We start from the raw sequence: 15,773 nt of genomic DNA, 5'->3' as shown, positions 1-15,773 counted from the left end.
ACAACATTCTTAGAATATTTACATTTTATTACATTCAACCTGTGACAATCTCCCCTACAGGGATCCCCTGTAAAAATGACAATCCTCATTCACAGGGAAATGAGGTTACACAAAAACTAATCTAGATACATTTACACTCTAATTTGTAATTTCCATAGACATTTTTTTTTTATAAATACCCGTTCACCATTCATGCTTCACATAGTGGAATTGAAGGAGTTATTAAGTGATTGAAGGAAGCTCACGTGTTTACTATTTTTGAATGAGAAATAAGTATTTAATATACACATATTCCTGTAATCATTAGCTAAATGAACAAATTAAAACGTACTTGATCAGCTCACCAAACTAGTACATGTAATGCTGTATTAACATGAAAGTCTATGAACAATGTAATGTTCTTTTCATTATGGTTTGTAAATTACCATCAATATGATTAGTTTTCGTTCAGACATTTATCTCAAATTTGAGATATGATCTCCACCGATTAAGCAACGCAAACTGATCGAACGTAACTCTATTGAATTTGATGTTATTTCGTAATTTCCAAATTGTCCATTTACTCAAATAAATGAAAAGATTGGATTCCGTGAGTTTCTCTCTTTCACAGCAACATGAAAAATAAAAAAAAAGAGTGTCATGCACAATTAGAGTTTCTTTACGAAAAATAGTTAATTTAATGATATTGTAAAGAATCCACAAATTTACTATTCAATTCAAGGAATGGAGCGCATTAAACAATAAATATTTCACAAACTCGGTAGTAAAATAATCAATACCAAAAGCAAATTGTCCAAAAATTAGAATACAAGGGCATCGTATTAATATTCTGGTAAAAGGTTAAAGAAATATACTAGTTGAATGTAAACAAAATAAATACAACGTTTTCATCACACGAAGCAAATAAAATAGACTAAAATAGATACACGTTTCTACTTACGCTTACTTGTTTACGCTTACAACTGAAATGGACACGTTTATTGTGTTAAAGTAACAGTTTTTTTGTTGTTGTACAAACGTCAAGAAATGGTGTGTTATTGAAAATGAGTTAGCCGTTTTTTTTTTTGGAAAAAGGGGGTATAAGAAATTGATGTTAATGGTTTTCATTTTGTCAGTTTTACTTTAAAAACAAATGACCTTTAACGATTTTGTTTGTGTTTTGACACTATATATGTTATTTACTAAAACAATCTATGCTCATTCAAAGGGTAATTTTTAACTTTTGTCAAATCGGGCATCGTCCTTTTGTGCCAATTGGATATAAAATCGTAGTTGAATTGCGCCAAAATATATTTTTCCGTGTAGTCCTGTTCCGCCACAACTCTTTTACGCCAGTACTCCTTTTGCTCAATTTACTTTTCGATTTTCGTAGTTAAATTGTGCAAATAAAATAATGATCATTTTGCACCAGAATACAAGTAAAGTTACATTTGCGTGCTGTGGTTACTTTGGTTCATTTTTTTAAAATCTCTTTATAATTGGTTGTTCATCTTAAGTCAATCTAAATGACTGCATTACAAAGTTACATTCGTAAACCAGTGAATATGGCCTTCTTATTTAATCAGCTATGGGACATGTTAGCGACAGACGGACAGACGAGTGGAACTTTATTCAGTATAAAATAGATTAACTATTAAATCATTTACATATATGTTATCCACTTATTTCTCCTTTCTATTTGTTAATTTTTATTTTTAAAGTTGAAATTTGAAAAACAAATGATTACAATCAAATTAAAATGAAAATAAAAAAATGAAATAAAGAATTATAATAAATTATTTATACATGTATTTGGTTTTCATTCTGGATTAATTTTTAAATATATACGTATTTGTATGTTTCTTTTCAATAATTCATTTATAATTCATTTTCTTTATTTTATGATCGTTTTACTTTAGATTTTTACTTCTCTGATATTCAGTTTCCTTATTTGCATTTGGCTCAAAAGGTGGTCTTTTTCTGGCGCAAAAGGCCTAAATTTTTGGCGCAAAAGGAAAACCCCCGTCAAATCACTGCATTTGGTGTTAATAAATGATCATCATCTGTAGATAAATGTCACGTCTGTACAGCAATAATATTCCTAATCAACTCTGTATAATCATTCTTTTTTTTTTAAATTAATATATTTCAAAATAGTTCGTTATTTTTAAACGAACTATTAAAACTAGGAAAAAACTCAATGTAGAAAGAAATTTTTAGATTTCTAATGAAAACATTACATTTGTACTATGTAGTTATCTTAGTTATCAGTCATAAATATACCATTAAAATCTTCTTTTTAAAATTGTTCACATATTAAAGATATTTCAACTACATCATTCATATTTTTTTAACAAGTCAACTTTTGCTAACTTTTAATTTTTAAATCAAGCGTTAATAAAAATGAGTTTCAGAAAGATTTAATATAACATATGCAACTTCTTCGTATTTTGAATGGTAAATGACAAAGTTCTTTACAAGATTACACAGTCAAAACACAGATATAAAAATAACAACATTTTTGTTATAACATAACTCCCTATGTTTATGATACCGCCTGACTAGTGTACTGGTTTCAAGGATATTTTTCATTAGTTCAAAGACTGAAACTCGTTTAGTTAAGAACGGGACGCTTAACATGTACATAATTTAATCTGATTTTCACAAACGAAATAAAGTGCTCTTTTTGGTGACCAGGCGATTTTCAACTTGATATATGCATACTGTTGTTAAATGTACAAATAAAACGAACTGCCTTTAAGATGCGTGGTAAAATGAAGTGAATTCAATTGTCTACCTTATTTCTAAATATTTATTTCCACTTTTGTGTCTTATCATTCTTCTGATCCTCGTTTTCAATGTATTTTTTTTTATCAATATTGGACAACTCGGTCTTTGGGATATACGACGCGAATATGACGTGAAAATTTGAATCAAATTACAAAAATATAAAAGAGTATTAAGGGAACCAAAGTTCGAGCAAAAATTAAAAGAATATATATTCCAAGAATTAAGACTAGACAGGAAAAACAGACATAAACAACCAAGAACATGAAATATCGCCTACAAAGAAACAAAAGTAAATGAGCAACCCGGACTCGACCAAACAGGGGCATGTAGCCATGAGCACCGGTAGTGTACGTACGCGTCCACTGCTTTTCTAGAAACACTCACCAAGATGCACATTAAATGTCACGAGGTAGACGAAAGAGGAAAGGAACACTATAACACAGTGAACAAATCGGTTCTCATAGTTTAGATGGATAAACCATAACTATCCACGAGTTCACGATACTTCTGTAGTGATGACTTTTAACTTGTTGGATTTGAATCTCAAAATTTCGTACTTCTTATCTTCAAAAGGAAGGTAGTATTACATTCCTAAAGAAGGTGGATTACGCTCTTTTTTTAACAAGAAAATTTGCAACAAATACCATATAGTTTTCTATGTAAAAATGTCACTGTTAGAAATCTAAGACAAAAATAGTTGGCAAAATATTACTACGAATATCCAAAATTGCTTCAAAATGGGTCGTTTAATCTCTTTTTGCAATTTTAATGTGCTAAAAAACTTCATATTCAATAAAAATATGATCTTTATTATGATAGATGTTTAACCACTTTATTACTCTCTATATGCACCCTGTATTTATTATTGCTCATTATTGTGTCGTTTTCTGTGTGTGTGTGCGTGTGTAATTCTGATTGACCCCTTGTAACACATTTATATACGTGTCTGGGCGTATATAATGAAATCTGTTAAATCTGTTTAAAAAAACCTTCTTAATTTGCGCATGTACAGTTATTTTGTTCAGAATTGTAAAAAAAATCCATTGTGAACGGTTAACATGTAGCCAATTATTCTAAACGTGTGTAGTCATAACTCATGAAGGTCTGATTAAGTTTTTAAAAAGCAAAGAAAAGGTTGTGTGATCAAAGTGAAAAAGGCCCTTTATGCTTTGTCTGCAAAAATTATAAATCTAAGCATACCAATTGATTTACAGCTTAAACTTTTTGACTCATTGATAAGTCCAATACTGTTATATGCATCTGAAGTTTTGGGTTTCGACAAAACAGATGAAATGGAAAGAATTGAATAATTCACTTACAATTTTGTAAGAAAATTTTTGAGAGTTTGAAATACCACGCCTAATTATATAATCTATGGAGAATAAGGGCGATTTTCTTTAAAAATTAGTATCTAATGTAGAATGGTAATGTTTTGGAATAACCTTCTGCTAAACAACACAAAACTATCCAAAATTATGTACCAAGTTATGTTAAAATTACATTCTTTAGACCCAGACAAATTCAAGTGGATTCCCCATGCTAAATCGATTTTTGATGATACTGGATTATCGTCCTTCTGGGATGACCAAATACCATCAGAAAAGCAAGTATTAAAGTCAATGCTTTCAGTACAACTGCAAGATTAGTTTATACAACATTGGCAGTCTAGCATGTCTAACTCAAGTCGTGGCGACTTCTATTCAAAATTTGGCCTGGAAAATTACCTGCTACGTTTACAACAAGCAAATAAACTTTTTATTTCTAAATTCAGATGCTGAAATTTGAAGATCCCTATTGAAACCTGGAGATGGTCAGGAATTCCGGTAGATGAACGAACATGCTAATTATGTAGAAATGGAACAGGCGATGAATTTCCTTACCTGTTCACTTGTCAGAAAAGAGAAGTTCTAGAACTTAGACAAAAACATATACCTAGTAATTATTTACAATATCCAACTGAACAAAAATTATCAATTTATTAAAATTATGTCATACTGAATTGTACAAAGACATCGCTCATTTCATAAAAAAGATTTCATAGTTTTCTGTACTGTAATTTTATGTATTTGTAAAAATTATGAATGCATTGAATGTGTTTATAAAATAGTTGTTTGTGTTTGTTGTGACTACATTTAAATGTGTATATGTCCTCTTGTACACTTGCGTGTCTGAGGTTTATCAAATATAGTATTATTGTCTTATTGGTTTACCTTCTTCAATGGAATGCTTTAAGACAGGTAAACCGAGGTCAGCCACGCCTTTTCAGGTCCAGCAGATCAAAAAGTTTAAAAATGGCAAACTAATTTTTTTTTAAATAATAGAAAACGACTCATTTATGTTTTAATAAACTAGTCTTCCTGTGGCGTAGTGCTATAACTTTCTAAGATAATAAATTTTGAACACACCAAGATGGTATCAAGTTAAATATAATACAGTGCTGTTGTATGTTGAAAGTTCTTGTAAAACATCTGTTTTAGTGTCCGGATTGATATAGCAGTTGTTTGGCAGCTGCATTGGTTCAATGCCAAATCAAAAACATGTTCCAAATCGTCAATAAACAAGACTGAATAAGATCAGTCAATTGTATTTTGACATATGTATATTACCTACTTCATTAGTTATTGAATATGAATGACATTACTATAAGGATGCCATATATAACGCTATGTCGGAAAAAAAACCGCCCGATTGACTGTCAAATGTCAGTTAAATAGCAATTCTAATGTTCGTTCAAAATTTAGAAAAAATAGGATTGGGTTCCTGTCAATTTCTTACTTTAAATATAACGACAAATGAATCTTATCCAGCAAGTTAAGGGATATTGTATTTCTAGTGGTAAATACTTTTCCGAGCAAATGTTATATTGCACGAGCTTGCGAGTGCAATATGATAATCTTTGACCAATATCAATTACTAGTAGTCTGCAATTATTTTAGTTATCTTTATATGATTTGGGTAAATTGCATTCGTTACCAAATTTATCTCATATTGAACAAGACCATTTACAACTATGTGCGACTAATGTGGCTAATATTGAAATGAAAGTTGAAACTAGTGATAAATGTTGATATGAGACCCCGCCCATAGTCGATCGCGACATTTCAAACTTTGTGGGACCTAAAATGGCAAATATTAAATGAAGGATAATAACAAAATTACCGAACTATGGAAAATCTCAATGCAATTGTCCAAAGGGAGAGTCAAAAGTTAAAAGAAGGGAAGCCCAAATAACAATTGGTAGTATTTAGGCAATGAAAGTAGCTACAATGGTCCTGACTTGGTATGGGCCTTTCAAATAGAAAAGTTGGGTACAACTAGGTTTTAAAATGCTAATCCTCTGGCTTCCATTACAATAAATTGTTTCCGTTATATAGTAAAACAAACAGGCAGCACGAAATTGCGACCGGACAAATTTGGTAAAACCAGTAGTCAACACAGTACAGAAGATACGAAACCGATAGTTCCTTGTCCATTGTAACTTTTTTTTTTTATAGATCTATGTATGGAATTAAACGGTTTCCTTAAAGCCATAAAATGTTGTATTAAGAATGTTTTAATGTTTAGCTGAAAAAAATGTTGCTTTTCTTGACATTAACACATTAGCGCGACAGTAATATTTTTTTTCTAAAACGTTAATATCATTTGGCTGTTTTACTATTGAAATAAACTGTGAACACATTTCAAATTGATCGCAAATAATAATAATTTGGAACAATTAAATTTTATTGTGTTTAAAAAGATCATGCCAACAAAAAATGTTTTATTTGACTTTTGTGGCAGCTGGAGCGACACCGCCACCACCGGGTAGAAAACCTCCGGACGTACAACCCATTTTCTTCTTTAGTTTATAAATCCAGTATCCGAGGATAGCGTCTACAGTGATCCCACCAGCCACAAGGATCATCATAAGGATCATTACTGTTGTTACACCTTTGTCCTGAAAACAGTTCACACCATCGTCGCCAGTTAACACCTTCAAATCTAAATTAACATAATAATAAAATCGTTTTATAAAAAGTTAATAGTTTAAAGTGGGAAAGAGACAGAACGCATCGTGTAGAAATACTTGAGTATTTCCACCGTTTATGTTCTATCTCTTAAAATCCCGATTATCTGTCATTTTGCAGGTTAAGCAGACAATTCCAGTGTTCCAAATTAAAAAAAAAATGGGAACGGGTTCATGTCATGATACAGGAAAACCAAAACTTTGAAACAAATTCCACCAATATGGAATATGATAGTAGTGTCATGGTACTTTTAATGGTAAATTGAATATTTGATATCAAATCAATTTTCTGTCCACCATGAAATTTTCGTGGCGTGTATTTTTTTTTCATCGGAAAAACATATATGTGTAATCGAAAAAAAAACCGGCAATTTATGCATTTGAATTAAATTTACTGTAATATTAATGTAAATGATTTTCAACGACCTTCGTTTATTTTTTTGTATGTTCAGCAATTTTCTTTAGTAAGTTGTTCTTTCCACTGTTATCAGGAAGAAATAGTACAAGCATAGAGAAGTATTTATGACAGACTTAATATAACACTGACGATGAATCAAGGAAAAACAGATATTAAGGAGATAATCATTAACTTCAAATTTACCTGCTGAAAGTGATTTACTTTTCGTGCTGACAGTACTTGTGCCGACTACAAGAAGAAAAAAATAAATGCCAACATAAAATGGGCATATTGAGAATTACCATCTATCAAAGAATCCTTGAATTATTTGTCAAATTTCTATTGACAAATATATTTGTTATGTTGGATTTATTGGTGTGAGATAAATATTTTTATAGAAAAAATAGTACAAGCATAGAGAAGTACTTATGACAAACTTGATATAACACTGAAGAGGAATCGAGGAAAACAGATAATTAGGAGATAATCATTAACTTCAAATTTACCTGCTGAAAGTGATTTACTTTTCGTGCTGACTGTACTTGTGCCGACTACAAGAAGAAAAAATAAATGCCAACATAAAATGGACATACTGAAAATTTCTATTTATCAAAGAAAGCTTAAATTATTTGTCAAAATTCTATTGACAAATGTATTTGTAATGTTTAATATATTTGTGTGAGATAATTTTTTTATAGACAAAATTATTTATGTTTGGAAAGTAATAATTAGCTGAAAAACAACAAATAACATTCGAGACCTAAAGGAAACATTAAAACATTACTAAGGAAGTTAGAGTAGTGCTTATTTAATAAGCTGTGAAACAGGTTATCTTTAGTCGTGAAAGAAGGGCATTGATGTAATTTTATTTACTATCACTCAATGATATTCACCAGTACAGCAATTAGATTTGCCTGACCCGATTTATTTGTTATAGTTTATTTACTGAAATTGACATTATTATAAAGTTCAAACGCGCTTTATCACTGAAGCGTGATTTCTTGTATTAGTATTATACTGGGTAGAACTTTCTGGAGCAGGATTTGGCTTCCTATTTCGATACTTTTGGTTGTGGTTTTATATACAATGTATTTTTGGATTTGGATTTTCTTACATATTTGGTTATAATGTGATGATGAGAGGTTACTCGTGGAAATACGTGTGCAGTATATCATTGTTTGCAATACTGATACATAAGTACAAAACGATATGTTATCTTTTTATTCATTCAATAATTACTTTGAATAAACGTTGGAAATGAAGGCATCCATTTATAAATCATTTGGTTCTTGACTTAAGCCTTGACGCGATCATATAAATTATCGCTAGATATTATTGTAGAAGACAAGACTTAAAGTAAAGAAAAGGGTAAAAGCCTGGAAAGCTAAGAAAGGGGTGAGTACAAAGTTACCGAACTGATTAAGTCTAGGCAATAGTCAAGAGGAATAGTAAAAAAGACCGGAAAGTTGGAACCAATATACAACACAAAACCTAGAATCAGTAGTTAAAAGAGCACATGCAAAACCACACAAATTATGCAAAAAACTTGATAGGCTTTCAATAATACATCACCGAACGTAAAGTTTCCTTTGTTTTAGGATTAATGATAGTTGTACAAAAACACACTTACTTATTTCTTAACATAGTCTTACCTGAATTGTTAAACAAAATCACTAATTACTTTCAATGATTAATTCGTGGATTTGGTGGAGAGAGAAATGTTATCATTTATCACTACGGGAAATAATGTCGATGTTGGAATGTTTTTGATACGTTATCGTAAATAATGTTCTTTGGCAACAGAAACAATTTGGTTTTTGTATCTTTTTACAAGTGATGACAGTGGCGCATATTGCTTTTGATTCTAAATGGAAAAAAAATATTTAAGCAATACTAGTATTTAAAACTAAATACTTTCCAAACCAAGGGTAAAGTATTATATTTAAGAAAAAAGATATATGCCTTTCAAATCCAATTTAGCTTTTAGTAAACCAAAATCTTTACAATAGTGGAAAACCTGATTAAAGAGTAATGTAGAGAACAGCATTCTATCGGAAATCAAACTAACTTAATCCAGGGACAAAGACCAGACATGGAAAACAGACAAACACAACAACAACAAAAATAATCACAAAGTAACTAAAATAATACATACAAAGTAACTAAAGTAAATGAGCAACTCGGACTCCACTAAAAACTGGGAGCATGGACCAGGTGCACCGGTAGGGTAGGCGTCCTCTGCTTTTCTAGAAACACCCGCCGAGTTGCTCATAAAAAGTCACGTCCGGTGTAGACGAAAGAGAAAAGAAAAACTATGACACTTTGAACAAATGAGTTTTCATGGTGCAGATGGATACACCGTAACGATCCACAATTTCATGATGACGACCATAAAACTTCTGTAGTGATGACTGCAATCTTGTAGCAATATAACCCAATTCAAGAAGCATAATTGTAAGGAGTCTGGAGTGATACAAAAAGTCTGCGTAGGTACGGCAAGCTGTGGCATAACGTATGAGTTGTGACATGAAAAATCCATGATGAAAAAGAAAGTTGACAATTCTGAATGAAAATGCATCACGTTTGTCGTAAAGTTTGGACAATAGTTTTCTTACACCATCGATCTCTAAGTGTATGTCAAGATATGAGAACTAGGATTGTTTAAAGATAATACGTCATCTATATAGCGGAAACTGAGATTAAAGAATCTAGCTGATATTTTTTCTTTCGGATCAGATCAGCTATAAAGTAAGCCTCTTAAAAGTGAAGAAATAGGTCACAAGTAGAGGAGCACAATTTGTTTCCATTGGACTGCCGACCGTTTGTTGAAGGAGTAATCAAGGAAACCAAGGTTATAGCGGTAATCAAAAGAATGTAATCCAGGGACAAAGACCAGACATGGAAAACAGACATACACAACAAAGAACATAAAGTAACTAAAATAGTACATACAAAGTAACAAAAGTAAATGAGCAACTCGGACTCCACTAAAAACTGGGAGCATGGACCAGGTGCACCGGTAGGGTAAGCGTTCGCTGCTTTTCTAGAAAAACCCGCCGCTCATAAAAAGTCAAGTCCGGGGTAGACAAACGAGGAAAGGAAAACTATGACCCGTTGAATAAATCGGTTCTTATAGTGCAGATGGATACACCATAACGATCCACGAGTTCTTAATGACGACCATAAAACTTCTGTAGTGATGACTTCAATCTTCAACAATATAAAAGAAATGTCAAATCTAAGCAAGTAGAATATATCCATTTGAAAAAATGGAAAGTATACTGAATAAATCGATTTTGTCATATCTTGTTTTTAATTGATTCGATCGCTTAAATTTTACTGCTGAGGAAACTTAAATGCAGTAAGGAAAAGCACCCTTACATTTTCTTTCATACCAGTATAACTTTTGTTCCCTTGATTACTCTTTCATTTCGCTTCATTAAAAATTTACTTCCAACAACTGTTTCCTTAGTACGTTTTACAAGAAATAGTGTAAACATAGAAAAAAATGAATCAAACATTGAAAGAACTCGTGTTAAGCAGGAAAGTTTGCAGTTTACGTCATATTAACCTGTTGTAACTGATACAGTGGTCGTGCTGACGGTACTTGTGCCGACTACATGAAACCAATAAATAAATGCCAACACCACAGGGACATTTTGAGAATTACCTTCCATTTAAAGAAACTTTGAATCTTTCGTCTATTGACAAATAGCTGTATTATGTTTATTGCATTCGTAGGTTTGTTTGTTTGTTGGGGTTTAACGTCCGAGCAGCAATATTTCAGCTATATTCAGACGATGAACATGAAATTGATGAGGAAATGAACATGAAATGATGATGAAATGAAAAAAGAATGGGACACAAGGACAATGGGGTCGACAAATTTTGATTGCCACTGGAAATAGGGAGAGGTGGGTAGGGTCGGGCAATTTAGCCTCCGGTGGCAGAGCCCTATGGTTCCTACTACGGGAGAATACCACAGTAGGGTTCTTTAACGTGCGAGGAACGTGGCATCTTTCCCAACACGATGCACCACTATGGTTTGCAGTCAGGTTTTCCGTATTATAGCCTGACAACCCCAGCATGTAACACGCCAGGGGTACCCTATTCCATCACCTGGGGCACACATCCCAGTTGCTCTGTGGGCAAAGCGCCCTAGCCCCCGGCTAGGGTTCTGAGCACTATTTAGTCGCCTTTTACGACAAGCTTAGCGCTGCTGCAGGCCTATTCTTTTAACACCCGGACCTGCACGGGGCTATATTCGTAGGAGAAATATGATAGATGATAGAAGTAATCTTTAAAATATAATAAGGTATGACTGTATTTTTTCCTCTCTATATAACCTCATAAACGTGATTTTCATCAAATAATAAATGAATAAAATTTATCTTATATAATAAGTAGTTAGAAAAGATATTACAGTCAGTTCTTTATGATGATCATGTTTAAACCAAATAAGATGACGACGTCATTATTACATAATGCTCCCGTCCCCCCAAAATAAAATTGATTATTTCTGATATTTAACTTATCATTGCTATCCAGAGTTAATATAAAGTACACTGACATGTAATAGCCAAAGTAAAGGAGACTGAGACGAAAAAAAACACATAGAAAAATTATACTTTTCTTAATTTAAAAAAAAAATAATAATTTCTCCTAAAACAGCTATATATTTTTCGCGTTGAAGCAATATCCGTACAAGTTTATTAAATGAAAAGACGCCATACTCGTTAACAACTATTGAATGCGGTTTGAACGTTGAAGGCAAATATTTCATGAATTTTATCATAAGAACGTTTGATCAATCGAAGACATTTTGCTTAGGACTAGTCCGACACGCTGAATCTGGATTTTATCTAATAGGTTAGCTCACAGAAGTGCCAGTCCGGACTTAGGAATCACATCCCACCCAGACACTCTTCAATCTTTTAGTTATATATCGTATGCTTGGCAGAAATGCTGTGTCTTCCACGTTTAAAGTATTTTTTACAGATTTATGAACTAGAGGCTCTACTAAAGAGCCTTAAATCGCTCACTTAGATTGGTAAGCAATATTCTATTTTTTTTTTGTAAAAGCATGTTTTTTCCTTGTATATAAATTCCTAACGCTCATACCAAAGGTACAATCATATCAATTTTCATTGAATTGTGTATAGTGGATTCATGCTGAACACTTTTACCGTATTCAGGATTTTGTGAAACCTAACGGGTTTGGAGATATATGCGAAAAACTTCTGTCTGACCCCTATGTTCTCTTTGTAGTAACGGCGGCCATGGATAAAAACTCGTCTACATCAATTCTATGCAGAATACCCCTAGGAACATTTAAACCAATTTTAGTTCTCATTAGTCAAGTAATTTCAGAGAAAAAGAGATTTAAAATATTATAAACCATGAAAGACGACGGACGCCAAGTGATGGCCTTCGGGCCAAGTCAGCTAAAAATGAAATTGAATTAAAACATGACTGTAAGTTGTAAACTATTGTTAATTATAACTTTCCGGGTAAATTGGATTAATTAATTCAACCATTCTCATTGTGACGTAAATAAGTTGTACAAACCATTTTCACAACATTTTCCGTGGTAACCAGAGGGACACTCACACTTGGTTCCGTTGAATTGGCCATGGGAACAAATCTGTCCACATGGACGGGTTTTATAATATTGCGCTGTGGTAATGTTACAATCCTTAGCACAACTAGCCGTATCGTTATAAGATGTTGAGCAGCATAGCGGTTTATACATGTAAGATATTCCCCCACCACATTGAGCGGTACATTTTGACCAAGCTGTCCAATTATCTAAGTGACACTGGTATACTCCCGGTCGACATTCATATTTGGCTTCACATTTCGTTATAAAATATAAAACAGCTATCACGAAACAAGAAAAAAAAATTCGTTTTTTCAACATTGTCTCTTAGGAGAGCGATTGTATTTAGTAATATATCGATTTGACACAATATAATTTATAACAGCTATCTATATAGAGGCATGATTATATTTATTTCTTAAATCCTTGTTCTTACAAATTATTTATACTTCCTTAATCCGTTTACATGCACATGAAAGTTATTGAAAAAATTATATGACATTTTGTGTGTCAACCGTGGCATGTTTTATAAAACGAGACTTGTTTGGTACTTAATTTTATATGTAAAATATTGTATCATGTCTGATAAGAGTAAGATTATTTTAATGTTGGAGATTTTGATATACAATAACTTAAAAGTCATTTAATAAAGTGAAAAACATTGTGTTTAGAATTAGATTACTATAACAATGTTCTTAGATTTTGTCTAAATTTCTAATCTAATCTTGTAGCCTGGAACATGCTCTCAGGAATTCAAATATTATTGTTTAAGATGAATATCATATTTAGATAAACTAAGGATGTTATGAGTATGAATTTGCGTATGTTTACATTGGTTTTTTTTTAACATTATAAAAAAGGTAAAAACAACAGAATTAAACTAAGTTTTAAACTTTATTTAGAAAATACAACAAAATTCTTGACAATCAATTGGAAATGTTTATGTATGAACGCATATCATATCATACATTTACAACACTTTCCTTCATCTATTCAAAATAAAGATGAATTGAATTAAATAAATAGATAAATACAATGTAGATAAATACATTTCTAGCTTTTCGAAGTGCAGACGCATATAGTGACTTTTATATCCATACAAAATAGAACGCTTTATAATAATGATAAAGGAGCTAAATTGATAAATGTTAATTTGATTGTAACTTTCTCTTATAATAATATATTTAATGTCTTCAACCTTTAATCTAGTTTACTATGAACTTTTGATTTGACAGTGATTATATATAATAAAAGTAATTCATTCATAATTCACTGAGCGTAGTTCACTTTATGAATAGAAGTGATATATTATGTTCAACTTACATATTATACAAAGAATGATATTATACACAATACCCATAACGAAAATAAATCAAATTGAAGAAAAAAAATTTGATTCTAAAACGTTTTGGTTGGTAGATAAATTACCATGGTGTACATTTATTCTATATACTCTATTCTATTTTTTTCGTAACATTTCATATGTTTCCTACAGATATTTTTTTGCTTTTTGAAATTTTCCATTCACAATTCATGCAAAAGTGACATGAGTTATATCTATAATAAAATGTAGTAATGTTAATAAAGACCACAAGATAATACGAATAACTCATTGTAAAATTTAAGAAAAACTTCAAGTGTTCTTGATCTAATTCATACTAATATTTAAACATCAATTTTTGACATAATAGAAATACAAACAGAAAAAGTAGAGAATACATGACACAAGTTATTAGACAGATTGCTCAAATAATTGGTCATATCACAATCGCTCTGCTAAACAATATGCTCAGGTTTAACGGCGGGACAAAATCTTCTACACTCCTTGAGACGTTAATGTTTCCCGCACGCACGCTTAGCTCTCATCAAACGCACTAAAACGAACGCTTCTATCGTGCGTTTAAACATACGATAAACGAACACTCTTAGAGTGTGTTTAAATGCACGATACGCGAACGCTCATAGCGTGCATTGAAACGCACGATAGTCGAACGATGAAAAATAATAATATTAACAAATATTAATGAAGAAAGTAAAATCGAAAATAGAATTAATGAAAATACAAAAAAATAATAGAACAAAATATAAAAACAACAGTCGAATAAAGGAAATAATGAATGTACAAAAATAACGAAGGCTCCTATTGTGCGTTTAAACGAACGCAAAGTATGTAAAAACGAACGATAAACGATACACGAACGCTAAAATGGGAAACGTGAACGTTTCAAGAAGTGTACGTCTACAATCAAGGTACTCAAAGTTATGTTCGATCAGATGAAATACAGAAGAAGAAATCTGAAGCTTTCAAAAAATTCTTGTTTTTCAGTGCATTATAATATTTGAATCAACCTTAAAGCGAAGTATAGTATCGTTGATGAAACTAAATGATCGATGGTTTGCTATAAAGTATTGGTATTGATACAGATGATTAACACTATTTCGGTCCGAAAGATATATGTGATAACTAGAGGCTCTAGAGAGCCTGCTTCACTTACATGGTAAAAAAAGCTCCCCGATTTCACAAGTACAATAACTCAAATAGAAAACCGTTATTAAATATGCACCCTATCCTTCTTTTGTCCTAAAGATTAGTTCATTAATTAATAGTTTATTTTTCCATATCCTGGCAATATGCTAAAAATCACAAAAAGATTCACATTTTAAGGGCAGTAACAAGTAAAAAGTAAAAATTTTTGCATCTCAAGGTGCATTATCATAAGATTACTTTGGTCTTTCTCTTACAATGGATAATAATTCAACCTTTATGCCCTTTGAGAATTTTCGTAGGACTTGTCGTAAGGATCATTTCGACATTTTCTATCTAAAACGGTTTTTAAGTTATAATCTAAAAATCAAAAAAATTAGTCATTTATGGCTTTTAAAGGGCAACAACTATAATAAGTAATCACACATCTTGGACCCCATCAAAAACTTTGAAGACCTTTTATGAAGAGTTTTGAGGATCTCTGCATCCAGATGGTGGTGGAGGGTGAGTTTGACCC

General features: G+C 31.7%; 1 protein-coding gene across 2 annotated transcripts; it reads right to left on the bottom strand.

The window, feature by feature from the left end:
- Positions 1–6,471: 6,471 nt before the first annotated feature.
- On the bottom strand, positions 6,472–13,155 carry LOC148629303 (uncharacterized). 2 transcript variants are annotated; one of them, XM_088564757.1, is made up of 5 exons: positions 12,741–13,155; positions 10,744–10,788; positions 7,679–7,723; positions 7,377–7,421; positions 6,472–6,750 (listed from the first exon to the last, which is right to left on the bottom strand). In XM_088564757.1, exons 1-5 carry the CDS (start codon positions 13,090–13,092, stop codon positions 6,530–6,532), a joined length of 708 nt encoding a protein of 235 aa, XP_088420883.1. In that variant the 5' UTR covers positions 13,093–13,155; the 3' UTR covers positions 6,472–6,529. The 2 variants fall into 2 exon arrangements, with proteins under 2 accessions (XP_088420883.1, XP_088420884.1); XM_088564758.1 differs by lacking the exon at positions 10,744–10,788.
- Positions 13,156–15,773: the final 2,618 nt, after the last annotated feature.

This window comes from Perna viridis, chromosome 1 (genome assembly GCF_037379345.1).
Source record: "Perna viridis isolate PV_CMFRI_1.1 ecotype Kerala chromosome 1, ASM3737934v1, whole genome shotgun sequence".
Classification (NCBI taxonomy): domain Eukaryota; kingdom Metazoa; phylum Mollusca; class Bivalvia; order Mytilida; family Mytilidae; genus Perna; species Perna viridis.
The sequence above is the reverse complement of the archived record's forward strand: the minus strand, read 5'-3'. Positions and strand labels throughout refer to the sequence as shown.

Bases quoted from the DNA above. Each gene is read 5' to 3' on its own strand.
- LOC148629303 (XM_088564757.1), bottom strand. From the start codon at position 13,092: ATGTTGAAAAAACGAATTTTTTTTTCTTGTTTCGTGATAGCTGTTTTA. The intron at 10,789-12,740 runs GTTTGTACAACT...GGTTTCATGTAG, and splicing joins CGGAAAATGTTGTGAAAATG to TCGGCACAAGTACCGTCAGC. The intron at 7,724-10,743 runs GTTAATATGACG...TTCTTCTTGTAG, and splicing joins CACTGTATCAGTTACAACAG to TCGGCACAAGTACAGTCAGC.